General features: G+C 45.2%; 1 protein-coding gene across 6 annotated transcripts in view; it reads left to right on the top strand.

The window, feature by feature from the left end:
* The window catches only part of NFYA (nuclear transcription factor Y subunit alpha), a 49,341-nt gene that overhangs the window by 7,822 nt on the left and 13,912 nt on the right, over positions 1 to 27,607 (top strand). The window contains exons 2-8 of one of the 6 annotated variants that reach the window (XM_073542475.1): positions 3,181 to 3,283; positions 12,862 to 12,942; positions 13,528 to 13,671; positions 15,280 to 15,411; positions 17,561 to 17,666; positions 17,926 to 18,092; positions 18,166 to 18,339. In XM_073542475.1, the coding sequence (XP_073398576.1) occupies positions 3,206 to 3,283; positions 12,862 to 12,942; positions 13,528 to 13,671; positions 15,280 to 15,411; positions 17,561 to 17,666; positions 17,926 to 18,092; positions 18,166 to 18,339 (882 nt within the window). In that variant the 5' untranslated portion in view covers positions 3,181 to 3,205. Of the gene's footprint in view, positions 1 to 3,180; positions 3,284 to 12,861; positions 12,946 to 13,527; positions 13,672 to 15,279; positions 15,412 to 17,560; positions 17,667 to 17,925; positions 18,093 to 18,165; positions 18,340 to 27,607 lie in introns of all 6 variants that reach the window. The other 5 variants (XM_073542474.1, XM_073542476.1, XM_073542477.1 and 2 more) reach the window with 5 other exon arrangements.

The following is a 27,607-nucleotide window of genomic DNA, read 5'->3' as shown; positions in this document are numbered from 1 at the left end:
AACATTAAAAGTTTATAAACTCCAGGTTTTTTAATGTTGTGTTTTGTTTTTTTTTGTTTTTTTTTAAGTGGTGGGAAAAAAATTTGGAAGTTTTATAAGAGATTATTATTTTTTTTTTTTTTTTTGTCTTCATTTTGAGAGACCTGTACCATTTTCATCTTTTGGGATATGGGGCTGTGTGAGGGCTTATCTTTTGCACCCTGAGATGATGTTTCTATGGATACTATTTTGGGGTAGATAAGCTCTATGTATAGCTAAAATCACAATCTCCTATGAACACCAGCCACGATCTTTCTTTCACAGGATGATCGTAATGACAGGTGGGACATCAACAGACCCATTGACACGCGTCACGGGAGCGCCGATGGGAGTGTGGAACGACACTGCTGGTGCATGTTAAATGCCACTGTCAGAGATCGACAGTGGCATTTAACAGGTCAACAACCGCAGGCAGAGCTTTGCTACACCCATGGCTGTTAAAAGAAACCTGCAAAGAGAATAGATCGTAGCACTACTGTGAAGGTGCTCAAGTAGTTTCCCAAGCCAGTACAATAGTAATAAAGAACTTGGTACTGAACTTATGATAAGGAAATCCAGATACTTTTAATAGGCAGTCACAATAACAGGACGTTTCGGTCCCAGTTAGACCTTCATCAGCCTGACAACAATACGTACAAAAAAATAAGATGAATAAAACACAGAATCCATCAAGGGTGAATAGGAAAACAACAAACAAAATGCATTATTTTTCCGTTTTCCTATTCCCCCTTGATGGATTCTACGTTTTATTCTTAAAGATTTATTTATCTTTTTTTGTATGTATTGTTGTTAGGCTGATGAAGGTCCAACTGGGACCGAAACGTCCTGCTACTCTCTAAGCAAGGAGCCGCAATGTGGCTTTGCTGAACTAACATGTTGTGTGGGATGCGAGTGTTGGAGTGTGGTCAGGAGTTCCCACCTTACCTGGATGGTGGGGCACCACACCTCAGGAGGAGGTGCAGTACCTCTGTGGCGACTGAAGCCTCAGGGGCGCCACACCAGTGTCAGTCAGGGCCGGGGGGGAAGGGGTTACAGCGGCCTCTCTCTATACAATTAGAGCAGTGACTGGACCGGCGCTGCCCCTATAACAGAATACCGAAAGCTGGCAGGGAGAATAAAGATAATTTTCTCCACGCTGCATTCGGCTGCGTGCAGGTGCCGAGTGGCATCATAATGCTGTTAATCTGCAGCATACCCCCATATCTGCAGGTTAATGGCGTTATTCCTGGTGACAGGTGCCTTTTAATAGCACATGATAGCTGATTAAATCAGAGAGAGAGAGAGAGAATGGAAACCGCAGCTGCGGATCCGCAAAAACTATTGACATGCTGCGGAAAATAAAACACAGGAAATGTGTGCGGAATTTTCCGCAGCATGTGCAAAGCGGATTTGGTTTTCCATAGGTTTACATGTACTGTAAACCTCATGGAAAACTGCTGCTGATCCGCAGGGCCAAATCCACTGTGGATCCGCAGCAGAATCCGCAACGTGTGCACAAACCCTTAGAGTAGAAAAACAACTTATTGTACTCACCTGTGGGGCGGTCTGTTCCTAAGGGTGTTGCTGGTCCTGGTCTGGCACCTCCCATCTTCATGTGATGCCATTCTCTTTGCTTCGTGTGGATAACGTGTCCCTGCCTCATCTACAGAGTCTTCTCGGCATCGTGCTCCTGTGCAGGCGTACTTCTCTGCCCTGTTGAGAGCAGAGCAAAGTACTGCTGTGCGCAGACACTGGACCTCTCTGACCTTTCCCAGCAACAGGGCAGATCAGTACGCCTGCACAGGAGCACTACACAAAGCAAGCAGGAGGATGGCATCGCATGAAGAGGGGTGGCGCTGGACCAAGAAGAGCGACACCCATCGTACCGGACCGCCCCGCAGTTAAGTATAAGATTTTTCTACTCTTACAGGTCGGGTTGGGGGCCGATATCCAGCATTATAGAATGATATCAGCCCTGAAAGGTGATGGCCATAACTTATATTGGCCAAAACTGATGACTGGTTCCCTTTAACAGCTTCCCAGCTATTCATGTACGGCACAAGTTGGGAGTGGGCGTATGCAGCAGGATCAGAGGCTGAGTCCACCACGTATCCAGCAGATAACGGTTAGGTTTCACAGTCATGATCTGCCTTTAGGTGCAGAGAAGCTTTGCCTGCTACCGTTAGCAGCATTTACAGTGCACCAACATGGGAGTGCACTGTTTTATTTTCTCATTGCCCCACCAAAATTCTATCGCAGGATGCTGATGGGTTCCTATGATAGGGGGGTCTTCAGCAAACTCCCCCAGCTATCTGCCATAATGGTACTTTGTTGAAACTCTGCTTGTAGCTGGGCTTTAAAGGAGACCATACGTAGCAGTACTGTAGTATTGTTTTATATAGCATAGGTGACAGATGATCACAAGTTCAAGTCCCTGAGGGGACATACAAATATCAGTGTAAAAGAAAAAAAATTTAATTGCGTCACTCCCCCCTCTCCCATTACAAATTGAAGTATTAAAATACTACGCATTTGGTATCACTGCATTAATAAAAGTCCGATCTATAAAATTATAAAATTAATTCTCCCCATTGGTAAACACTGTACACAGAAAAAAAATCTGCTTTTTTTTGTCACTGCAATGCTGCAATACATCAAATAAGCAATTGAACGTTATATCAGTGTCAAAATGGTATCCAAAACGATTTTCCACAAAAAAAAAATCCATCACACATATCCACGGATCTTAAAATTAGAACATAAGATAATACTAAGCTTGTCCAGCTCTTTTTTTTTTTTTTTTTTTTGTCATTGTGATGGCACTGATTTTGAACACTGTTGAAATCCGGTCATTTACACTGTAAAGTGAGCGCTGTAAATACAAAGCCCCAAAAAACAATGTTGGGATTGTGTGGTTTTTTTTTTTTTTTTTTTTGTATATCCTATTTGCTAAAGTCATTCAAAAGTACAACTTATTACGCAAAACCCAAGCCTTCGCCTCTGTGAACGGAAAAACAAGAGTTCCAGCTTTTGGAGGGGGGTGGGGGAGCAAAAATGAAAATTGTCCATGACGGGAAGGGGTTAATCATGTCCACACAGATTAATACTTTTACTATTATATTTTCTATTGTGCTTTTTTTTTTTTTTCCCACTTTGCTATAGATACTGATAGACTCCAGGCCTGCAGATGGAACAATACACGACAAGTAGCAATGGCTCACCAGAACAGATTGTGGTCCAGACTGGGCAGATCCAGCAGCAACAGGTGAGATTTTGAACTTGTTTATGGATGTGTAATGTTGGTATTGTTAAGGCCCCGTCACACACAGCGATCTCGCTGTGTGTGAAGGGGATCAGCGACCGACCCCCTGCCGGCTATTGCTGATCGACCTGGGCCATTTTTCGATCGCTGGTCTCCCGCTGGCCATCACGCATCGCTGCATGTGGCAGCGAGAGATCAGCGACGCTGGACGCTGGTTTCTAATGTAAACATCGGGTATCCAGGAGCCGCGGCTCCTGGATACCCGCTGTTTACCTTGGAAACCGGCGTACATGCTGGTTTCCAAGGTAAACATCGGGTATCCAGGAGTCACACGGCTCTTAGATACCGGATGTTTACCTTGGAAACCAGCGTGTACGCCAGTTTCCAAGGTAAACAGCGGGTACCCAGGATCCGCGGCTCCTGGATACCCGATGTTTACATTAAAAATCAGCATCCAGCGTCGCTGGTCCTGATCGCTGGAGCGGCTGTCTTGTGACAGCTCACCAGCGATCAGCCTATCGATGTCCCAGCGATCCCATCATGTCTTAGCGTTGGTGGGATCATTGGGACATCGTTATGTGTAACGGCGCCTTTAGTGTAAGGACGGGGTTAATATCTTCAGGCCAATCTCCTAGTGTGGTAATTATCACAGAATTCACTAAAACAAACACTTTCTGAGGTGTGACTAAGTTGGGTGAATACTGGGAGTGTCTGTACATACCGTGTTTTTCAGACTATAAGGTTTAAGAGGAGGAATTTAGAAAAAAAAAATTGATGCAAAAAATGTGTGATCATGATGCACTGTAATGGGGGGAGGGAATCTTCTGACACTGTTCTGCACATGGCCCCCATCAATTTTTTTATTTTCCCTCCGCTCCCTCAGCACGGCGTCCTGTGCTGACGCCCACAGCAAATTTCAGTGTTTAAGCACACATGACGTCACTGCCATGTTCCCCCACATGCCGAGGTCAGCTGACGGAATATTCCATGTTCCCCACATTCAGGAATATTGATGTGGGGAGCAGTCAATATCCACTCTTTTTAATAGCGGGCACATGTGATCACCCAGCCAGTGATATTTCAAACTTGCTTGGATAGCATCTCGAGTATCTGCTCGGGTATGGAGTCTCTGCAGCTGCATGATTTGCAGCTGTAGACAGCCACAACACATGCAGGGATTGCCTGTTTCTTAGGCAATGCCCGCATATATTGCGACTGTCTACCGCCGCAAAACATGCAGCCGCAGGGACTCAAACATATTATCTGAGCACACCAAAGATGCTCTGGTAAGTTATCCGAGCACATTCGCTCATCACTACCAGCCTCTGCATGAAGCTGGCGCCTGCGGCTAACAGTGCGCCCGCTATTGAAGAAAATCAATATGCCCTGCTCTCCACTCCTATATTTCCTCCCACGTCCCTGCGCAGGCTTCAGTTCATAGAGGCGGTAGGGACTATGGGCGTGGGGAGCAGTGATAATTCCTTATCATTCAGGGTATGTGCACACGCTGCGGAATGCTCTGCGGATTTGGCCGCGCGGATTTTGTAAAATCCGCAGGTCAAAAGACCTGCGGTTTTTCATCTCCACATTGGAGGAGATGGCAAACCGCAGCGGAATCCGCAGAAAGAATTGACATGTCAATTCTTTCTGCGGTTTTGAATCCGCAGCAAATCCGCGCGGAAAATTCCGCAGCGTCTGCACAGCGGTTTTTTTTTTCCATAAGTTAGAATGCTACTGTACACCGCAGCAAAAACTGCTGCGGATCCGCAGCAGAATCCGCAGCGTGTGCACACACCCTTACTGCGGGCACACACGTTGGCCTCAGCCGCCGGTTCCTGCCTTCTGTGACCTGCTGCTCCCCCCTTCATCCACAGCCTCATAAGATACTTCCGAAGTATTAGACGCACTTCTCACTATTTTGGAGGAAAAAAGTGCGCCTTATAGTTAGAAAAATACGGTACTATACAGCTGTATTCTGCTAATTGCTATCATGTAAGAAACACCCAAATGTATGCATAGTACGCTTATATTCATGAAGGGTGTAAGTAAACAGACTCTTCATCATTTCTTTAGCAATTTTATGCCTGTGTATTTTCTTTTATTCTCACTGGCCAGATAATGAATCCCAGAAACCTTTTACGTTAGACTGCTCTAACAGTATAAACATTTGTTGAATGATCCAAGGGACAAAGGTCTATGCCAGAATTGGGGAATCTTTTTTTCTGCTAAGGGCAATTTGGATATTTACACCATCACTCGGCAGCAGTACAAAATTATCAACTTGAAATTTATCCTGCTATATTTGGTCAAACATTCAATCCTAATTTGATTGCTGGAACTTCTCTTTAGTGCCACAATGTTAGAAGTTATTTACCCCTTTCCGATGATGAGCGTAAATTTAGGCCGATGTCAGACCACCACCCTTTGCTGTGGGCTCCGGCGCTGAGCCCACGTCTTTCCTGGGACATGTCAGCTGTTTTGCCACCTTAAGGCTATTAACCTGTTAAATGTTGCTGTCAAACGCTGACATCGGCATTTAACTCGCGCTTCCAGCCATCGGGCTGGAAATCCGCCCACCGGTGACCCCCGTCACGTGATCGCGGGTCACCGGTTTGTTGGCATGACAACTAGAGGTCTCCTGGAGACGTCTATGGTTGTCAGTTGCGTATTGCTGTGAGCGCCACCTGGTGGTCGGTGTACAGTTGTGGCCAAAAGTATTGACACCCCTGCAATTTTATCAGATAATACTCAGTTTCTTCCTGAAAATGATTGCAAACACAAATTCTTTGGTATTATTATCTTCATTTAATTTGTCTTAAATGCAAAACACAAAAGAGAATGAGGCAAAAAGCAAAACATTGATCATTTCACACAAAACGCCAAAAATGGGACAGACAAAAGTATTGGCACCCTCAGCCTAATACTTGGTTGCACAACCTTTAGCCAAAATAACTGCGACCAACCGCTACCGGTAACCATCAATGAGTTTCTTACAATGCTCTGCTGGAATTTTAGACCATTCTTCTTTGGCAAACTGCTCCAGGTCCCTGATATTTGAAGGGTGCCTTCTCCAAACTGCCATTTTTAGATCTCTCCACAGGTGTTCTATGGGATTCAGGTCTGGACTCATTGCTGGCCACCTTAGAAGTCTCCAGTGCTTTCTCTCAAACCATTTTCTAGTGCTTTTTGAAGTGTGTTTTGGGTCATTGTCCTGCTGGAAGACGCATGACCTCTGAGGGAGACCTAGCTTTCTCACACTGGGCCCTACATTATGCTGCAAAATTTGTTGGTAGTCTTCAGACTTCATAATGCCATGCACACGGTCAAGCAGTCCAGTGCCAGAGGCAGCAAAGCAACCCCAAAACATCAGGGAACCTCCGCCATGTTTGACTGTAGGGACCGTGTTTTTTTCTTTGAATGCCTCTTTTTTTTTTCTCCTGTAAACTCTATGTTGATGCCTTTGCCCAAAAAGCTCTACTTTTGTCTCATCGGACCAGAGAACATTCTTCCAAAACGTTTTAGGCTTTTTCAGGGAAGTTTTGGCAATCTCCAGCCCTCTTTTTTATGTCTTGGGGTAAGAAGTGGGGTCTTCCTGGGTCTCCTACCATACAGTCCCTTTTCATTCAGACGCCGACGTATAGTACGGGTTGACACTGTTGTACCCTCGGACTGCAGGGTAGCTTGAACTTGTTTGGATGTCAGTCGATGTTCTTTATCCAACATCCGCACAATCTTGCGTTGAAATCTCTTGTCAATTTTTCTTTTCCGTCCACATCTAGGGAGGTTAGCCACGGTGCCATGGGCTTTAAACGTCTTGATGACACTGCACACGGTAGACACAGGAAAATTCAGGTCTTTGGAGATGGACTTGTAGCCTTGAGATTGCTCATGCTTCCTCACAATTTGGTTTCTCAAGTCCTCAGACAGTTCTTTGGTCTTCTTTCTTTTCTCCATGCTCAATGTGGTACACACAAGGACACAGAACAGAGGTTGAGTCAACTTTAATCCATGTCAACTGGCTGCATGTGTGATTTAGTTATTGCCAACACCTGTTAGGTGCCACAGGTAAGTTACAGGTGCTGTTAATTACACAAATTAGAGAAGCATCACATGATTTTTCGAACAGTGCCAATACTTTTGTCCACCCTCTTTTTTATGTTTGGTGTGGAATTATATCCAATTTGGCTTTAGGACAATTCTTTTTGTGTTTTTTCATTTATGACATATTAAGTGAAGATAATAATACCAAAGAATTTGTGTTTGCAATCATTTTCAGGAAGAAACTGAGTATTATCTGACAAAATTGCAGGGGTGTCAATACTTTTGGCCACAACTGTACATAGCAAGTGAGTAATTCTGCTATATCGAGGTGATCTGATCATCATCTCTATGTAGCAGAGCCGATCGGGTTATGGCATCTTCTAGTCTCCCAAAAGTAAAAAAAAAAAAAAAAAAAAAAATGTTTTTAAAACTAAAAAATATAAAAGTTCAAATCACCCCCGTTTCGCCCCATTCAAAATAAAACAATAAAAAAATAAAACATTCACATATTTGCTATCGTCGCGTTCAGAATTGCCCGATCTTTCAATAAAAAAAAAAAAGGATTAACCTGATTGCTACGCGGCATAGCGGGAAAAAAGTTAAAACGCCAGAATTATGTTTTTTTTTGGTCGCCGTGACATTGCAATAAAATGCAATAACGGGCGATCAAAAGATCATATCTGTACCAAAATGGTATCATTAAAAACGTCAGCTTGGTGCACAAAAAATAAGCCCTCATCCAACCCGAGATCACGAAAAATGGAGACGCTACGGGTATCGGAAAATGGCACAATTTTTTTTTTGTTAGCAAAGTTTGGAATTTTCTTTTTTAACCACATAAATAAAAAAGAATCTAGACATGTTTGGTGTCTATGAATTTGTAATGACCTGGAGAATCATAATGGCAGGTTAGTTTTAGGATTTAGTCAACCTAGTAAAAATCCAAACAAAAAACAAGTGTGGGATTGCACTTTTTTTTGCAATTTCACCACACTTGCAATTTTTTTTCCCGTTTTCTAGTACACGACATGGTAAAACCAATGGTATCATTCAAAAGTACAACTCGTCCCTCCAAAAGCCCTCACATGGCCATTTTGACCAAAAAATAAAAACGTTATGGCTGTAGGAAGAAGGGGAACAAAAATGAAAATGCAAAACCCAAAATAACTCTGGTTGTTAAGGGGTTAATGATGTTGCTACGCGCAACTGCTTTTCTAGATTTTTGTCAGTCTGGAGTGCAGTCTACTCTTTGCCATGAATTTTGAAAAGGACTTGCAGAAGTAATTTCTGAACACAGATGTATGTTACACTGTAGGTCTCCTCACAGTGGGAAATTCATGTCTACTCTGCTTTCTAGAACTCAAGCAGTGAGGGCGTCTGCAGTATATACATCACATAGGAGATGCTGGGGCTGGAGCATATATGTATTACACAGGAGACGCTGGGACTGAATGATATACGTTACACAGGAGATGCCGGTTACATATGCATTGCAGGAAAGACCACAGCTGACACTGCTGGTGTTGTAGACGCCTGTGGGAGCACAGTGTGCACTGACCTCGCCCACATTGGACCTCCTGATGCTGGTACACGTCAGGACTTAAGACTTCATTGCACATGTTGCAGTGTTCAGTAGTGAACGCTGCATGTGTATGCTCTGTGTCAAGAGCAATTAAGGCTGTGTGCCCATGTAGCGATTTTTAAGCGTTTTTGCCACGATTTTCGGTGCGAAAACGTTTAAAAATCGTGTACAGAACGCCCCCCATGCATTCCTATGGCATTCCGCACATACTGTGCTAATGCTGCGCTTTTTTCCGTGGCGGAATTGCATCGCGGAAAAAATCGCAGCATGCTCATTCTTTTGTGCGGAATCGCAAAGAATTGCCGCGATTCCGCACCCATAGGAATGCATGAGAATCGCTTACTTCCCGCATGTGGCTATGCCCACCATGCGGAAAGTTAAGCGTCTCATGTGCGGTTGGTACCCATGGTGTGGAGGAGAGGAGACTGTCCTCCAGGCCCTGGGTACCATATCCCTGTAAAAAAAAAAAAGAATAAAAAATCGGGGTATATTTACCTTCTGGCGTCCCGCGCTGCATTCCCGGCCTAAGCGTTCCCAGTAATGCCTTGCGGCACGGTCCAGTGATGACTTAGTCTCGCGTGACTCTAGCGGTCTCGCGAGATCGCTATAGCAACGCGAGACTACGTCATCACAGGTCTCGCAAGGCGTTACTGGGAACGCTGTGGCCGGGGAATGCAGCGCGGGACGCTGGAAGGTAAATATATCCCGATTTTTTTTTTTATTATTTTTAGCATTTTAACATTCTATCTTTTACTATTGATGCCGCATAGGCAGCCTCAATAGTAAAAACCTGGTCACACTTGTCAAACACTATGTTTGACGAGTGTGACCAACCTGTCAATCACTTTCCAAGCGATGCTTCAAATCGCTTGGAAAGTGCTACGAAAATCGCGGCAAAATTGCGATCATAATCGCGGTGAAATCGCGCTGAAAAAACAGCGCGATTTCTGGGAAGGAGTCCGGTTTTTGGTGTGCGTTTTAACACGCACTGTGGGCACATAGCCTAAAGGGTTGGCTTTTTCTTGGCCCAAGCATTGTGTGGTCCCCAGGAATCTGCCTGGGGGTCTGACAAAATATTGTCATCCCTGCTGCAAACAGGAGGCTGGTTTGTGAAGACCTCCTGAAGAACTTAAGAAAAGGTCTTTAATATATCAGCTAATGTAGTCTACGTGGACCAGGTCTACATTTAGCCAACAAAGTTAAATGGTTCTTCTCAAGTTGTCACTTGAGTAGCATTCAGCTTAATGGTCTCTTCTGATTTCTGGAAGGGTGGGCTCACCTCCTTGAACGACAGTACTGGTGAGCAGCAGAGCTGTATGGTTAGTAGAACTATAACCTTGGCACAAGATCTGCTGTAATACATTTAGCTATCAATGTTATACATTGTTATACAATATATTTGCATATACAATAACAAGTTATTAGAACAAGCGTACAGCTCAGGACAGTAAGAGCTGTGATATTGGGATTATGATTCTACAGCATTGAGAAGAGCAGGTCATCAGGAGTGGAGAGATATGGGAAGGGAGGTGAGCAGCTAACTGCTGTATAGAAATCAATGGTCTAGAGCAGAAGTCTCAAACACGCGGGCCGCATGCGGCCCCTGAGGCAGTCATCTATGGCCCTCGGTGCACCACATGTCTCACCCCCTGAGGCAGGTAGAAGGGGGAAAGCACGCATTCAGGAGCGTGCGATGGCTGCTCTGTGTGCACAGGACCTATGATGAGGTCACAGGAGGGGGAGGAGTCAGGGGTCACATGATCAGGGGCCTCAGTGTATGCAGGCCACTGTCTGTGCTGGTTGCCATGGTACTGGATGCGGGTAAGTTTGTGTGGGGTCAGAAGGGGTTTACAGGGTGTACGGAGCGGAGCCGCGTGTGTACAAGGTGTACAGAGCAGAGATGTGCGTGTATTTTGGCATGGGGGGGGCCCATTTGAAAGTTCGCACCAGGGCCCATAACTTTGTAGTTAACGCCACTGCTCACGCTAGAAGGGAGGAGTGCGCCGCTCCGTGGTGGCTGTGGCCCTGCGTGATGACATCCCTCTGGCGCTGTGTAATGACATCACGCCAGCGCACAGAGAGCGGACGCGTGACTTCCCTCCATTGCTGGATTATGCAGGTGGCTGTGCGTGTACAGTGAGATGATAGTGCCGGCTCACATGCACAGCTGACACTATCATCCGCTGAGGTAAGCTGTACATCGCAGCTGACAACCTATTTGAACGGCCACGATCGGTATTAGCACCGATCGCTGCCGTTTAACCCCTTAGATACCGCTATCAATTGTGACTGTATTAAGTTTTAAAGGAATGCGGCCTGCCAGCTTAAATTTTTTTTTATGTGCGGCCCATTTACTCTGCCGAGTTTGAGACCCCTGGTCTAGAGAGCGGTGGCTGGTATGTTAGGAGTTAACTTCTCTCCTGGTATGTAACTACTGCTGCACTCTTGGCCAGGGTTTGTGTGGGCACTATGAAAGATACAAGATCTCATTGCAGAAGACTGACAGCAGATAGAGGAAGCAAGTGAATTGTAAACTTGTTTTCATACTGTCATGCTGTCTAACTATTTAGAACGATCTAATAACTTTCAAATAAAATCAACGTGAACAAGCCACTGTGTACACGTGAATTACATCAAGGGCTTTTTCAAGAACTCAGCTCAGTTATTGCTGTGCCCCTGTACATAATTTTTAGGGACTCTCTAGTGATTGGTACAGCGTCAAATGGCTGGCTCAAATATAATGTGCGGCCCATTTCCGAAAGGGCTTTTGGTCTTCACTGGGCAATTCTAGAATAGTATGCTTGTAGGGGACCTCTGTCAAGATAAATGCTGCCCTTGCATCGTTGCCTAGCTGCATGATTGCAGCCAGATGTATTTTTCTTTTGGCATTTCAGAAAAAATATAGTTAGAATTCCAGCCAGATCATAACCAGAGACAAGAATAGTCAGACGTATCCCCCTACTGGCTTCTCCCAGTGCAGCTCCAGGTGATTGACAGGTAACTCGCTATGGGAAAGACCTGTCAATTGCCTCTAGCAGCACTGGGAGAAGCTGTCTGGGGTCAGTGCAGGACTAGTCTCCTCTGTGGCTATGGTCCCTGGTCGGACCTTTTAATTATATTTTCTCTGAAACATTGGAGTGTTTCAGAGAAAATGGGAATTACTCATAGTAGTCTCTATGGAAGTGTCTTCAGGCAGCACTACATTATTACCTTGTGAGGACCTTAAAAGTTAGGATTGGGTACACTACATAAAATGGCCAATAGCTCTTCAATTGTATGATGGAGTTTGAAAAAAAAAAAAAAAAAAGGGAGAATACTCTGGTGAGCAGCAAAAAACTGGGCACTTTAGTTTTCGGTCTATAGGTTTAGAAATTAAGGGTTTATAATTTGATTGAAAAACTGGCTCAAACACTGAAACCAGAGAGTTGTGGAGAATGACTGCTGCTCTTGAGTAGTCTCTGGTTATAAGTGATGTTCTCCAAGGTTCAGGGATGGGTATGCTAATTTTCAACTTATTTAATATTTAGAACATGTGATTAATAGTGCCATTTTTACAGATGTCACCATGCTATGTAGTATAGTGCAGTCCCATATTTAAAATGTTCATACGTTACAAGCTGACTTGGTCAAATTGGTAATTTTGACATCCACGTGGCAGATGGAGTTCAATCTGGAAAAATGTAAAGTTTTGCATGTGTGTAACCTGCTGGCACCATATGTTCTAAGGGGAGAAAAACTAGGAGAGTCACTTGAAGAGAAGGATCTGAGTGTACATGTAGATCAGACTAATTAGCAGCATGCAGTGTCAATCAGGCCAGCAGAATATGGTCATTTATTAAAAGAGGTATAAAACCTGTGGGACAGAAATGCAAGTATGGTTGTAAATGTTTTTCTCCGCACTTGACCTCTGGTAAGCTCTCATGGTCAGGCTATCTCTTGTTCCTCTCCCTTTTCTCAGCCTGGTGCAGTTACTGCTGTCCAGTTACAGACCGAGGCTCAGGTGGGAGCAGCCTCTGGACAGCAAGTACAGACCCTCCAGGTAGTTGTGTCTGACGAATGCATGAGCGCTTCATGCAAATTGTCATTGCCTTCACGGTCTTGTGTAGAAGCATGGCCATAATGTCTCCATTTATTATCCAGTCTACGTATACTTCGTCTCGTGCATGGAGTTGTACATGGCAGGCAGCATGGATTATGAGACTCTTGCTTTCAGATCTTGCATGACTTGCTCTGCTCTATTCATCTCTACCATTGTACAATGCTTTATAATGTTTCAATGTATGTATTTCCGTAAAGAGACTGACTTGTTTCCGGTGATGTCCAGATACAGTACAGCTTCTTTTTTATGTAGATTGATCTGTTGCAGAAACTAGTGTTACCTCTTGCCTTTTTATTTATTTATTTTTTTTGTTTTTATATACAATTGGTAGAGGGCAATTTATTTGTTTGTGAAAACTTGTGATATTTGGTCACCTTATGATGGCAAAGACCTAGTATTTATGCAAATGAAGATAACAAAGTGCCATTATTTTTGGTTACGGTATATATTTCGCTAGTCTTCGCATTATACTCATTGGTTTGCATTGTTTTTCTTTCATAACCCTTGTTTACTTCCTCCATGCAGGTACAAGGACAGCCACTAATGGTCCAAGTCAGTGGGGGACAATTGATTACTTCTACTGGCCAACCAATTATGGTTCAGGCTATGGGTGGGCAAGGTCAAACTCTTATGCAAGTTCCTGTTTCTGGATCCCAGGGATTACAGCAGGTAGGTTTAGGTATTTTCGGTCACTTTATTATGGTTTTATTTCAGTTTGTTGTTTTTTGTTTTTTTTTTAAGTTATTTGCAAACTAATATATAAAGCTCAATGTGGGTGTGTGTGTGTATGTCCGGGATTGGCATCCGCACCGTCGCAGCTACAGCCACAAAATTTGGCACAGTCACACGCCTGGACCCCGAGAGCGTCCTAGGCTATGTTGTGAGGCGAAATTTTAACCCCGCGCGTTCCAATTCTCCAAACAATTTTGCCTCTATCTACATAATGGGGGAAAAAGTGAAAGGAAAAGTGTTGGAGGCAAATTGACAGCTGCCAGATGTGAACAAGGGGGACTTAAAGAATGAGAGCGATGGCGCCAAAGAGTATATACCGTACAGTTGCTAAGGTGGGGCCCTGACATGGGATACTCACCACACACGGGGATATGAACACACACACAAAATGCGCCACACACTACCACGTGCTTCAACACAAATACTACCCTCAGCACACATTTCACCACACATACACCAACCTCGCCACATAAAAGTCGAAACACAAATGTCGCCACTCAAAACTCGCCATGCTTTCCCATAGCTGTTTAAAAGATGAAAAATGAGCTGTGATTTGTTGCTATCAGCAACAGTTTTCTTTGTAGACAGTTGTGGTAACTGAGGCCTATTATTCTTATCATTTCTATGGTGTTATCGTCCTTCTGTAAAGTTGGAAATAACACAATCTATTACCGTGCCAACACAGACCACCCTCTGACACAGACTGCAGGGGGAGCCCAGTATCACACAGGATAGGATTAGATACACGGATCAGCAGACAGTATCACACAGGATAGGATTAGATACGCAGCTCAGCAGTCAGTATCACACAGGATAGGATTAGATGCACTTTTTTTTGTGCATTATAATTTGTTATAACTAACCACAGTTGGTTACTATGCTCAGGCAATGCCGGGCTCTTCAGCTAGTAGACTGTATTGGCCCTATAATGTACGATTTTCTTTCACCAGAGTTTAACCTTTTAAAATATATGGTTCATATTTGCATATATTTATATTTCTCTTGCCTCGAATTGAACTACACCCCTTATCCACCTGTACTAATGAATTAAACTAATCAAGAGGAGTAAGCAAATCAAGAGGAGTATTGGTGCTGGTAGCAAACATCCATCCCTTTCCCTTTGCAAAAAAGGTTTTATAAAAAGACTGTTTTCAGTATGGTTGTATCATCACCTGATGAAGGCTTTTGCTCTTTTCTATCCGAAACGCGTTGTTTTTACTTGGTGTGTGTGTGTGTATATAAAGATAGATGGATAGAATAAAAAACTTTTTCAATAAGCCATTTTACCACATAAAATAGTTTTTGGTAGCGCCGGCAACAGACTGGTTTTCTGCATCTTTTTTACAGTTCCATTATTATTAGGCTGTTTTAACACGCTATTTATGAGGATATCTTTGCACACCATTAAAAGCTGAGTGCAAATTTGTGATTTACAAACGATACTTAGAAATGTTTTTTTTTTCCTTTAGAAAAAATATTCCTCAATTGTATGCCAAATATCTGGTGTAAAGGGGTTCTCATTGTGACAATGTATTATTCTAACAGATACAATTGGTCCAGCCGGGGCAGATTCAGATCCAAGGAGGACAAGCTGTTCAGTTGCAAACACAGCAGGGTCAGCCCCAACAAATAATCATTCAGCAACCGCAGACTGCAGTTACAGCAGGACAGAGTCAGGTATGGAGTTTATTAATACTACGGTCTATAAGATTTCATTTTGAAGTTTTGCTTTTATGCTAGAGCTCTGGTCACACACAGTGAGTACGGAAAGTATTCAGACCCCTTTAAATTTTTCTCTTTGTTTCATTGCAGCCATTTGGTAAATTCAAAAAAAGTTCCTTTTTTTTCTCATTAAAATGTACACTCTGCACCCCATCTTGACTGAGAAAAAACCAGAAATGTAGAAACTTTTGCAAATTTATTAAAAAAGAAAAACCTGAATTATCACATGGTCATAAGTATTCAGACCCTTTGCTCCGTATTGAGTAGAAGCACCCTTTTGAGCTAGTACATCCATAAGTCTTCTTGGGAATGATTCAACAAGTTTTTCACACTTGGATTTGGGGATTCTCTGCCATTCTTCCTTGCAGATCCTCTCCAGTTCCATCTGGTTGGATGGTGAATGCTGATGAACAGCCATTTTTAGGTCTCTCCAGAGATGCTCAATAGCGTTTAGGGAAGGGATCTGGCTGGCCAGTCAAGAATGGTCACAGAGTTGTTCTGAAGCTACTCCTTTGTTATTTTAGCTGTGTGCTTAGGGTCATTGTCTTGTTGGAAGGTGAACCTTCTGCCAAGTCTGAGGTCCAGAGCACTCTGGAAGAGGTTTTCATTCAGGATATCTCTGTACTTGGTCACATTCATGTTGCCTTCAATTGCAACCAGTCGTCCTGTTCCTGCAGCTGACACAAACTCCCATAGTATGATGCTGCCACCACCATGTTTCACTGTTGGGATTGTATTGTTCTGGTGATGAGCAGTGCCTGGTTTTCTCCACACATAGGCTTAGAATCATCACCAAAAAGTTCTATCTTCATCTCATTAGACCAGAGAATCTTTTTTTCTCATAGTCTGGAAGTCCTTCATGGTTTTTTTTTTTTTTTTTTAAGCAAACTCTATGTGGGCTTTTATATGTCTGGCATTGAGAAGAGGCTTCCGTTGGGCCACTCTGCCATAAAGTCCCGACTGGTGGAGGGCTGCAGTGATAGTTGACTTTGTGGAACTTTCTACCATCTCCCTACTGCTTCTGTGGAGCTCAGCCACAGTGATCTTGGGGTTCTTCTTTACCTCTCTCACCAAGGTTCTTCTCCCGCGGTTGCTCAGTTTGGCTGGACGGCCAGGTCTAGGAAGACTTCTGGTGGTCCCAAACTTCTTCCATTTAAGTATTATGGAGGCGACTGTGCTCTTAGGAATCTTGAGTACTACAGAAATTCTATTGTAACCTTGGCCAGATGTGTTGCTTGCCACAATTCTGTCTCTGAGGTCCTTGGCCAGTTCCTTTTGACTTCATGATTCTCATTTGGTCTGACATGCACTGTGAGCTGTGAGGTCTTATATAGACAGGTGTGTGCCTTTACAAATCAAGTCCTATCAGTGTAATTAAACTCAGCTGGACTCCATTGAAGGAGAAGAACCTTCTCAAGGAGGATCACAAGGAAATGGACAACATGTGACTTAAATATGAGTGTCTGAGCAAAGGGTCTGAATACTTATGACCATGTGATAATTCAGTTTTTATTTTTAATATATTTTCAAAAGCTTCTACATTTGTTTTTTTTTTCATTCAAGATGGGGAGCAGAGTGTACATTAATGAGGAAAAAAAAATGAACTTTTTTGAATTTATCAAATGGCTGCAATGAAACAGTGAAAAATTTAAAGGTGTCTGAATACTTCCATACCCACTGTATGTGTTGGAACAGGGGTTGACATGCCATTGGTGCAACTTTTGCAGTTCTACTAAGTTCTGAGACAAAAAGGGCCCATAGAATTATGCATTGTGATGAACTATTGCACTGCAAAGGGCCCATATACTGTTCTTGCACTACATTGGAGGTTCCTCTGTTGCAGATTCTGACAAAATATTGCATTATTCTGTGCAATTTTGTTTGGTAAAATACTAGACTCTGTGATAAAAAAAACAAAACATGTGGACCCATTGAAGTCAATGGGGTTCATCAGGCACCCGGTGTCTGGCATGAAAAGGATCTAACAACACTAATCTTGTTGTTCTACTCCTGTAATTGAAGAGAGCTATGGAATTGGGGAAACGCTAATGTAAGCAGTCTTAGAACTGTAACGTCATCTACAATTATTCTTGTTTCCACCCAGACTCAGCAGCAGATAGCGGTCCAGGGTCAGCAGGTCGCACAAACTGCAGAAGGACAAACCATTGTTTACCAGCCTGTAAATGCTGATGGCACAATTCTACAACAAGGTAAGTGCTTTTTTTATTTTGTAATAAAAATGTTATCAACCCGGTGCCCACTTTTAGTATTTTTCACTTTCACCCATGATTGTGCACATTTACTTCTTTAACCATACAAATTGCCAATGACTGTTACCGTCTGTCTGCAAAATGTGCCATCTCTTCTAGTCATCTTGTCCATGGTGAACACTAGAGGTTCCCAGGAATTAATTTTTGTGACCTCCCTTTCTCTGTCCCTTTGTTTTCTGTTTTGTGTTATTTCCTAAAGTGACAGTCCCTGTTACAGGAATGATTACCATACCAGCCGCCAGCTTGGCAGGGGCCCAGATTGTGCAAGCCGGAGGGAACACCAATACAACAAATAGCAACCAGGGAACTGTGACGGTTACTCTGCCAGTAACGGGAAATGTGATGAACTCGGGGGGCATGGTTATGGTATGTATTAGGATTTAATTAAATTTTGTTTCCTATTGCTGGTATCTGTCTTATTATTTTTCTGTGAATTTAGATGGTTCCTGGTGCAGGTTCTGTGCCAGCTCTGCAAAGGATCCCGCTGCCAGGAGCTGAGATGCTGGAGGAGGAGCCATTATATGTAAATGCTAAGCAATATCATCGAATTTTGAAGAGGCGCCAGGCACGTGCCAAATTGGAGGCCGAGGGCAAAATCCCCAAAGAGAGGAGAGTGAGTAGCTTTATGTAGAAGGCTGTTAATGACAGTATAAATATTATGCATACAACTCATTCTTTATGGCAGAACTCTTAGGACCCGACACATCAAAGCTTTCATGCCTTGATTCTGGTGCAAAAAGCTTTGAAAAGTTGCAAAATTTAGGCGCAACTCAGTGGTGTTCTTAAATTTTGGAGTCTTCATGCCAGTTTCTCTTCGCTCCTACAAAAAGGGAGCAGCTCGAGTAAAATGGGGGACCTAGCAAACACTCCTCGTCAAATTCACGACAAGCCGCAGCATTCACTACTCAAAAATAGGATTTGTGGCGAGTCGCATGCCACTTATCATATGCTCCTGATTCATGCCTCTTCATGAATCTGGAGCGTCTGATTCCAGCATATCCCCTCAACAAGATCAGCTTGAACAACGCTGATCTGGATGAATCGGGCCAAATATTCCCATACTGCATCTTCACCTCTACAGGATACATACATAAATATTTGAGAAATCCTACCTTTTGAGAGAAAGCAGGTCCCATTTGCCAAAAGTAGGAGGTGGTCAGCCATGTGTATTTATAAAGTAGGGTGCACCACAATGCACAAAATGCTAACTGAAAAAAAAACAATGGCTTAATGGAGGATGTGCCACATCAGGTAGATATAGAACAATGGAGAAAAAAGGAAAGAAAAAAGCTACCTGTAATCATGTGCACACTCACAAATTAAAGTAAAAATATGCAATTTTATTAGACACAAAACATAACGAGCAAATAGAATATAAAAACAATTAAAAAGGTTAAACCAGGTAACCCAGACTAAAAAAAAAGCCCCACAATAGACAAGTGGATGAGTGCTTAAAGTATCATATCCAGAGAATCATAACAACGTGAAGTTTGAAACAATAATTTAAAGATATAATTATATGTGGATAGATGCACACAATCACATGCCCATGAGATTGATAGAATTGCAGCGCCTGAGGGCATGAACTCACGAAATGTGTGTGACCTAAGAGTAGCATGTAGTCATTTATGCCATAGAGAATAACATAAAGGCGGCATAGTTGCCCTTAATGCTTAATGTAGGACATAAGTGGGATATGTATATGGGATGTGGCCACATTGAAAAATGGTACGAATATGCCCAATGAGGTAATAACTTCATGATATTTCCAAGAAATGTAGAAGCAAGGATTACCTACATGTGCCTAGCGCATGAAGAAAAGGATGCCTCAAGAGTTCACATGGATGTGAAGCCATGGGAGGGGAAGGGCGAGGATGGCAATGAAGATGCCGAAGTGCCCTGGGGACCGACCCAAGGTGGTCAGCCATATCCAGATGCAGATTGGATACATATGTACCTTACTCTATCCATTGAAAGCTCTGGGAGTTCTGGTATTTTCGTACCAAGCTTTCTTCAGTTCTGCAGACAACTGTGGTTCCTTACATGTCTAAAATGGAGAAACTGTTTTAAAGGGATCTGTCAGCAGCTTTTTGCTACCTCCTCGAAGAGCAGCATTATGTAGGGAAAGAGACCCTGATTCCAGGGATGTGTCCACTTGGCCTACTGAGTGTAGCCGTTGTGACATAGTTTTTAGCTGTAGAATGTAGGAGAGTTCAGAAATCTGCCCCCACCCACACCAGTCTCTCAATATACATTGTCTATTCAGTGAGCTGCTTATCGAATTTTATAACCTTGGTTTATGAAGAAAAATAATTACATTTTTACCACTAAAATGTTGTACTAGCCCCAGGTTTTTGAATTTTATAATTGCTAATAGGGTAAAATGGATTTCAGTTTGTTCAATTTCTCCTGAGTGCCCCCACACCATACATATCAGGAAATACTTTTCAGGCACAGTGCAAAGCTCAGAAAGGAAGGAGCGCCAGATTATAGTGTCGATTTTACTGTTATGGTTTGTAGGTGCCAGAACTCCCCTGTAAGTGACCCCATTTTACAAACTACACCTCTCAATGAATTCATCTAGGGGTGCAGTGATCATATTGACACCACAGGCGGATCACAGAATTTTCTTCCATTGGGCAGTGAAAAAAAAAAATTACATTTTTACCACAATTTTGTTTTAGTCCTAGATTTTACATTTTCTCACTGGGAAGTGTGTTAAAATGTCACCAAAATTTGTCCCACAATTTCTACTGAACGTGGCAATACCCCATATATGGCTGTACAGTACTGCTTAGCCATACCGCGAGACTTGAGAGGGACAAGCCGCGATTTGCCTCCTGGGGAAGAAATTTTACTACAATAGTTTGTGGACCCCACATACAGAACCCCTAAGTGCCAGAAGAGCAGAATCCCCCCCTCAAGTGACACCATTTTGGAAATTATACCCCTTTGGGGATTTATCTACAGGTGTAGTGACAATTTTGCCTCCATGGGTGTTTTCCAGAAACAAGCAGCGGTGGATGTTGTTGAGTGAAAATTTCAAATCTGCTATTGTGGTGGTTGTACATTGTGCCCAGCTCATGCATGTTTCCAGAAGCACCTGTTCATTAGGCTTGCTCTAATCGCTACAGAAATGCCAAGCATGTGTAGGCTAACTGCTGTTTTACTGTGGAGCTCAGAAAGGAGGGGGGGCATTTGGATTTGGGAGCTCATAATTTGCTGAATTTCTTTTGAGGGGCGAGGAGCCATAGTTCTTTTCCAAAGCCTTTGTACTACTAGTAACATGGAAGTCCCTTATATTTCCTTTGAAAGATGATGGACCTGAGTGGACACTTGTTTTTTTTGTGAATTGAGTTGAAGCTTTTATTAGGAACATTTTACATAAAATTTATCCTGTGCTCTATCCTGAGCACTTACATCATGGACAAGATGAAGTTTTCAGCAATGCTGTTTTTATTTACATTCGAATCTTTGATCGTGGTATGGTGAAAAAGCATAGTTTGTTGCCACTTTTTTTTTATTCTTATACGGTGTTCACAGAAGGTTTATCTAGTGTTACAGTGTTATAGGTTGGGTCTTTTTCGGCTTGGCTATACCAAATATTTATACTTTTTTGGTTTTTGTTGTTTTTACATAAATGTATTTATTGGCATGATACTTTTATCTTTATTTTTTTATTTTTTAATAGTTTTTCAATTTTTTTCTTAAAGTTTTTTTTTTTTTTTTTTTCTGCAGTGCATTATACCTGTCATTGCTGCACTGTCTGATTTCATTTAAAGAACATGCCTACAACTGTGAAGTTTTGGTTTTCTTATTGTGATGCAAAAAACAAATGGGACAACATAACTGAAAGCTTCAGTGTGCATAACTATTCACCCCCTAAAGTCAGTACTTTGTGGAGACTCCTTTTGCAGCAATTACAGCTGCAAGTCGCTTTAGATAAGTCTCTGAGCTTTCCACCTCTGGCTACTGTTATTTTTGCTCATTCCTCAAGGCACAGCTCCTTCAAGTTAGATGGCTTCCTCTGGTGAACAGCACTCTTCCAGTCTGACAACAGATTCTCAACTGGTATGCCACTCCGAAACATTTACATGTTTCCCCTTAAACCACTCAAGTGTTGCTTTAGCAGTATGCTTTGAGTCATTGTCTTGTTGGAAGGTCAACCTCTATCCCAGTCTCAAATCACTGAGAGACAAACAGGTTTTGCTCAAGAATATCCCCTCAACTTTCGGACCATTTTCCCTGTCGCCGAAAAATATACCCACAGACAGCATGATGCTGCCACCACTTTGCGAATGGTGTTCTTGAGGTAGTGAACTGTGTTGCTTTGTCGCTAGAGATAGTGTTAAACTTGGTGGCCAAAAAGTTCAATTTCTCTATCGCTTCATTGGGGGACACAGAGACCATGGGTGTATGCTGCTGCCACTAGGAGGCTGACACTATGCACAAAAAAAGTTAGCTCCTCCTCCGCAGTATACACCCCACCAACCGGCAGGAATTTTCTCAGTGTAGCTTAGTGTCAGTAGGAGGTGGACACGGATCTTTTATTAGACCCATATCTACCTCGGTGTGCGTCGTTCCTTTTCAGGGTCCCGGAGGGATACAGTGTATTCAGTCACAACTGTACTCCCACAAAGAGACTGAGTACGGCGTGTACTGCCACCCCGTATCCTCATAGCTCTCCGCAGCAGGACCTTGAGCTTTGCACAGGTACGTGCCAGCTATACGGATGGTCCTTGCCCCCCACCTCCCACCCATTCGCCTACCAGAGCCTGTCGGTCGGACGAGGCACGGACACGGGGGAAAATACTCATACAGCGTTGGATTTACAAGGTACCTTTATTGAAGACACCACTGGAGGATTCTTCGGAGCGGCACAGGGCAGTGCCGCAGGGTCCTCAGCTGCCTGCGCCTCCCGGCAGCCGCCGCACTTTCTATTGCGCCACATGCCAGGCCCCGGCTGCGGTGCGGGCCTTGTTCCCCCGCCTTCATTCTTATGCGGGCGTATCCTGAGGGCTTTTTTTGGGCGGTTTTTTCTTGGGTGGCCGCGGCAGCGCTGCAGGACTTCCGCGCCGCCCCGCGCTGACAGGCGGCCGCCAATACTAATTTAGTTCCCGGCTTCATTTCGGGCCTACTCGGCCGTTGCGGCCACGCCCCCCGCCCTCTCATAGGCGGGCTGCTCTCCCGCCCGTTCTAGGACCACCCACCATCCTAGCCTGTAGCTGGGCAGCGGGCGGTCTTCTCTTCGGGTCAGGCGGCTAGCTCCACCCTTCTCTGCTGAACCGCGCGTTCCTTTTACCTCAGGCTGCCGCCATCTTTGCAGCCTGTCAGCCGGACGCCTTTGAGGACACCGGACAGCGGAAAGGGGTCCCTCGTTATCCTCTACTGCGGTCCTGCATCTCAGAGGAGCTGGGCACATCGCCTTTCGGGACACCGGACTGTGAGTAGCTCTGCAACTGCAGACTGACACCCTCCTCTGCCTTCTGTCCCCCAACCTTCCGGCATCTCCTCGGGGTTCTTTCTTCTTTTCTTTCATTATGTCTAACCCCAAGCCGGAACGTGCCCGTCCGCCAGCTACCACTGGAACTTTGGTCAAGTTCTGCATGTTCCTCTTGTAATCGCAAACTTCCCTCAGGTCAGCCCCCTCCCCTCTGCTTAGACTGCAGTAATCCCATTCAGCCTGATGCCGTCCAGGAACCATCTATTGCGCCACGTGAGAGTGAACACCCCATTCCTGGCTGGGCCTCTTCTCTATCACAATCATTGGCGGACCTCACCAGGGTGTCTCAGTCCCTAGTGGCCATTCTTGATAAGTTGCCCCTGGACACTTCTGCAGGGTCCAGCAGGTCGCAAGGGGTTCCATCTGAGCCAGCCAGCAGAAGCCGCAAAAGACCCAGGCAGGATCTCCGGCCGGAATCCTCTCCTGACCTGGTATCTCGACAGAGTCCTTCCCAGCAGTCGCCTTCCCGTGCCTCCTCACCCGAGTCAGGTGAAGCGTTCTCGGATGCGTCATCCGAAGAGATTTTAGAGCTGGATTTGGACCAGGACGCGGACATGAAGGTTACGGTACAGAACCTAATTGCTGGGATTAACCACACCTTCGAAATCACAGACTCCCCTGTGAAACCCTCAGATCAGGAGGTTTCATTCAGACGGGCAGAAACACCTTCCAGAGTCTTCGCCTCCCACTCTGAGTTTGGCAAGATCCTTACCAGGGAGAGAGAAAATCCGACCAGACGCTTTCAAAGAGGGAAGCGCCTCGGCGTGCTCTATCCATTTTCAAAAGAGCTCACCAACAACTGGTCGGCTTCCCCCTCTGTAGACGCTCCCGTGTCCAGACTGTCTAACAACACAGTCCTCCCGATTTCAGGTGTGGCGTCGCTAAAGGATTCTAATGACAGAATTATAGAATCCTTAGCAAAGTCAGCATTCGAAGCGGCTGCGGCGGCGCTAAGCCCAGCCTTCGCTTCATCTTGGGTAGCAAAGGCCATAGCTACTTGGGCGGAACATCTCCGCAAGGGCATCCTAGATAAAGCCCAACCGGAGCAATTGGTCGAACTGGCTAACCAGATCTCCCATGCAGGGGATTATCTGCTCTCTGCCTCCTTGGATGCCGCGTCTTGCGCGGCTCAGGCGTCCAGCAACGTGGTGGCAATCCGGCGTACAATTTGGCTCAAGGCTTGGCAGGCGAGTTTGTCTTCAAAAAAGTCCCTAACCAATCTGCCTTTTCAGGGAGCACGTCTCTTTGGATCCCAGCTGGACCAGATTCTTAAGGACGCCACTGGAGGCACAAGTTCCCTAGTTCCCTCCTCCCTCAGTCCAAGCCTCGTAGGCCTCCGCTAAGGCGTCAGTTTTGGCCCTTTCGGTCTTTCCGCCGCTTCGCTACGGCAGAAAACTTTTCTAACCAACAGAGGCCGCAGGCATGCCAGGATAGAAAGGTCTCCTTCAGACCCACTCCCTCCTGGCGATCTCACTCCTCCCAGGGCAGATCCTCCAGGTCCAGATATGGTCGGACCACATCAGCATGACTATCAACGAAGTCCCGAGGGTCCTTCTCAACTGGGCGGTCGACTCCTTTTCTTCAGAGAAGTCTGGCTTGGCTCAGTAGAGGATGCTTGGGTCAGGGAAGTTGTATCCTCAGGATACAAGATAGTTTGTTTCTCATCCCCGGGATTGTTTCTTCGAGTCCCGACCTCCAAAAGACCCTGCCTTAGTTCCGGGTTTCTTTGCATCCATCGTCTCAGTTCCGGGGTGATTGTGCCCATTCCCGAATCAGAACGTTTCACAGGGTTTTATTCAAACCTGTTTGTAGTGCCGAAAAAAGACGGTGCAGTTCGTCCCATCCTGGATCTCAAGTTACTGAACAAGAGAGTCCGAATGCGTCATTTCAGGATGGAGTCTCTTCGGTCGGTAGGTAATCTCTTCCATGGAGGAGCAGGAGTTCATGTGTTCAATAGACATTCAAGATGCCTATCTACATGTTCCCATCTTTCCCGGGCATCAGAGATTCCTGCGTTTTGCGATTCACCTGGACCACTACCAGTTCGTTGCACTGCCGTTCGGTCTCGCCACCGCACCCAGAGTTTTTACAAAGATCATGGCGGCGATGATGGCCTTGTTGAGGATCAGAGGTCTCGTTCTTTTTCTGTACCTCGACGACATTCTGATCAAAGCTCCGTCTTTTCACCAGGCTCGCCAAAATCTTACCATCGTCCTCGACACCCTGTCCAATTTTGGGTGGCTCGTCAACAAAAAAGTCCTGCCTTGTTCTGACGTCTGGTGTTTCTGGGCCTATTGTTTGACACTCGTCGATCAAGGGTTTTTCTCCCAGAGGAGGAGAAAGTTTCCCTGCAGCGAGATGTACGATCGCTGCAGACCACATGACTTCCATCTCTCCGGACAACAATGAAAGTTCTAGGAAAGATGGTGGCGTCGACAGAAGCTATTCCCTTTGCTCAATTTCACTCCAGGCCCCTCCAACAGGCCATCCTGTCTCGGTGGAACAGGTCTGTTCTTTCCCTAGATCGTCCAATTCGCCTTTCATATCGGGTCAGGCAGTCCCTCATCTGGTGGCGGACGTCACCTCTCATTGCCCTAGGACGGTCATTCCTTCCCATTCACTGGCAGATTGTAACAACGGATGCCAGCCTCCTCGGCTGGGGGGCAGTGTTTCGCAATCACACTGTTCAGGGTCGGTGGTTGACTCGAGACAGCTCTGCCGATCAACGTCCTCGAGATACGGGCAATCTATCTGTCTCTCATTCACTGGGAGAGACTTCTCAGGGGTCTGCTTATCCGGATTCAGACAGACAATGCCACAGCGGTGGCATATGTCAACCAACAGGGGGGGACACAGAGTGCCTCAGCCCTAGCGGAAGTGTCCAAAATTCTTCACTGGGCAGAGGTTTCAGTCCCAGCAATATCCGCGGTGCATATTCCTGGCGTGGACAACTGGGCCACCGATTTTCTCAGCTGCAAGGGTCTCGCAGCGGGAGAGTGGTTCTTACATCCGGATGTATTTCATCAGCTTTGCCGTCGTTGGAACTCCGGACGTAGACCTGCTGGCGTCTCGCCTCAACAGGAAAGTCCCACAGTTTGTATCCAGGGCTCGAGATCCTCTCGCCGTGGGTGCCAACGCTCTGACCATTCCTTGGTCTCAGTTCGAGCTCCCCTACCTGTTCCTTCCCCTTCTTCCCAAGCTGTTGAAGAAAATCAAAGCAGAAGGAATTCCAGTCATCCTCATCGCCCCCGATTTGGCCCAGAAGGTCTTGGTTCGTGGACATCGTCAACCTTCTCGCGGGCGCCCCCTGGAAGCTTCCAGACTGGGCAGATCTGCTGTCTCAGGGCCCGATTTGCCACCCCAATTCTCGGCCGCTCAATTTGACGGCGTGGCTGTTGAGACCGAGGTTTTGAAACGATCAGGTTTCTCTGATCGGGTTATTCATACCATGATCCGGGCCAGAAAGCCATCGTCTTCCAAAACTTATTACCGTACTTGGAAAGCCTATTTCACTTGGTGCGAGGCCAATAACATTCCGCCCATGTCCTTTTCTCTCCCTTCTGTCCTGGCGTTTCTTCAGGCAGGCCTTGATGCGGGCCTTGCCTTCAGCTCTTTTAAAAGGTCAAGTCTCGGCGCTATCCATTTTGTTCCAGAAGACGTTGGCCTCCCGTCCTCAGGTCAAGACCTTCCTTCAGGGAGTGGCTCATGCGGCTCCTCCATACCGCGCACCCGTACATCCATGGGATCTTAATCTGGTTCTCGAGGTTCTGCAAGGTCCTCCCTTTGAACCTCTCAGAGAAGTTTCCCTATCTCTCCTTTCATGGAAAGTAACCTTCCTAGTAGCCATCACCTCCATCCGGCGCGTGTCGGAATTGGCGGCCCTTTCTTGTCGTTCCCCTTTCTTGGTGCTCCACCAGGGCAAGGTAGTTCTACGGCTTCCGCCTTCTTTCCTTCCTAAGGTGGTGTCCACTTTCCACCTGAATGAGGATATTGTTCTCCCGTCCTTTTGTCCGGGTCCAACTCACCCTCAGGAGCGCTCTTTGAACAAGCTGGACTTGGTCAGGGCGATGAAGGTCTACCCAACTAGAACGACTCCTTTTGAGGAAGTCACTCTCTTTTCATCATTCCAGATGGGGCGCGGAAAGGTCAGCCGGCCTCCAAAGCTACTATTGCTTGCTGGATCAGATTGGCAATTTTGGAGGCCTACCGGATCAAGCATCGAGTGGCCCCTCCTGGAATTAGAGCTCACTCTACCCGGGCAGTGGGTGCCTCCTGGGCGGTGCGCCACAGAGCTTCCACGCTGCAACTTTGCAAAGTTGCAACCTGGTCATCTGTTCACACGTTTGTGAAATTCTACAAGGTCCACACCTACGCTTCG

This window comes from Dendrobates tinctorius, unplaced genomic scaffold, assembly GCF_039654945.1.
Source record: "Dendrobates tinctorius isolate UK_male_01 unplaced genomic scaffold, ASM3965494v1 ptg000127l, whole genome shotgun sequence".
NCBI lineage: Eukaryota > Metazoa > Chordata > Amphibia > Anura > Dendrobatidae > Dendrobates > Dendrobates tinctorius.
Note: the sequence above shows the minus strand (reverse complement) of the source record. Positions and strands in the feature narration are given on the sequence as shown.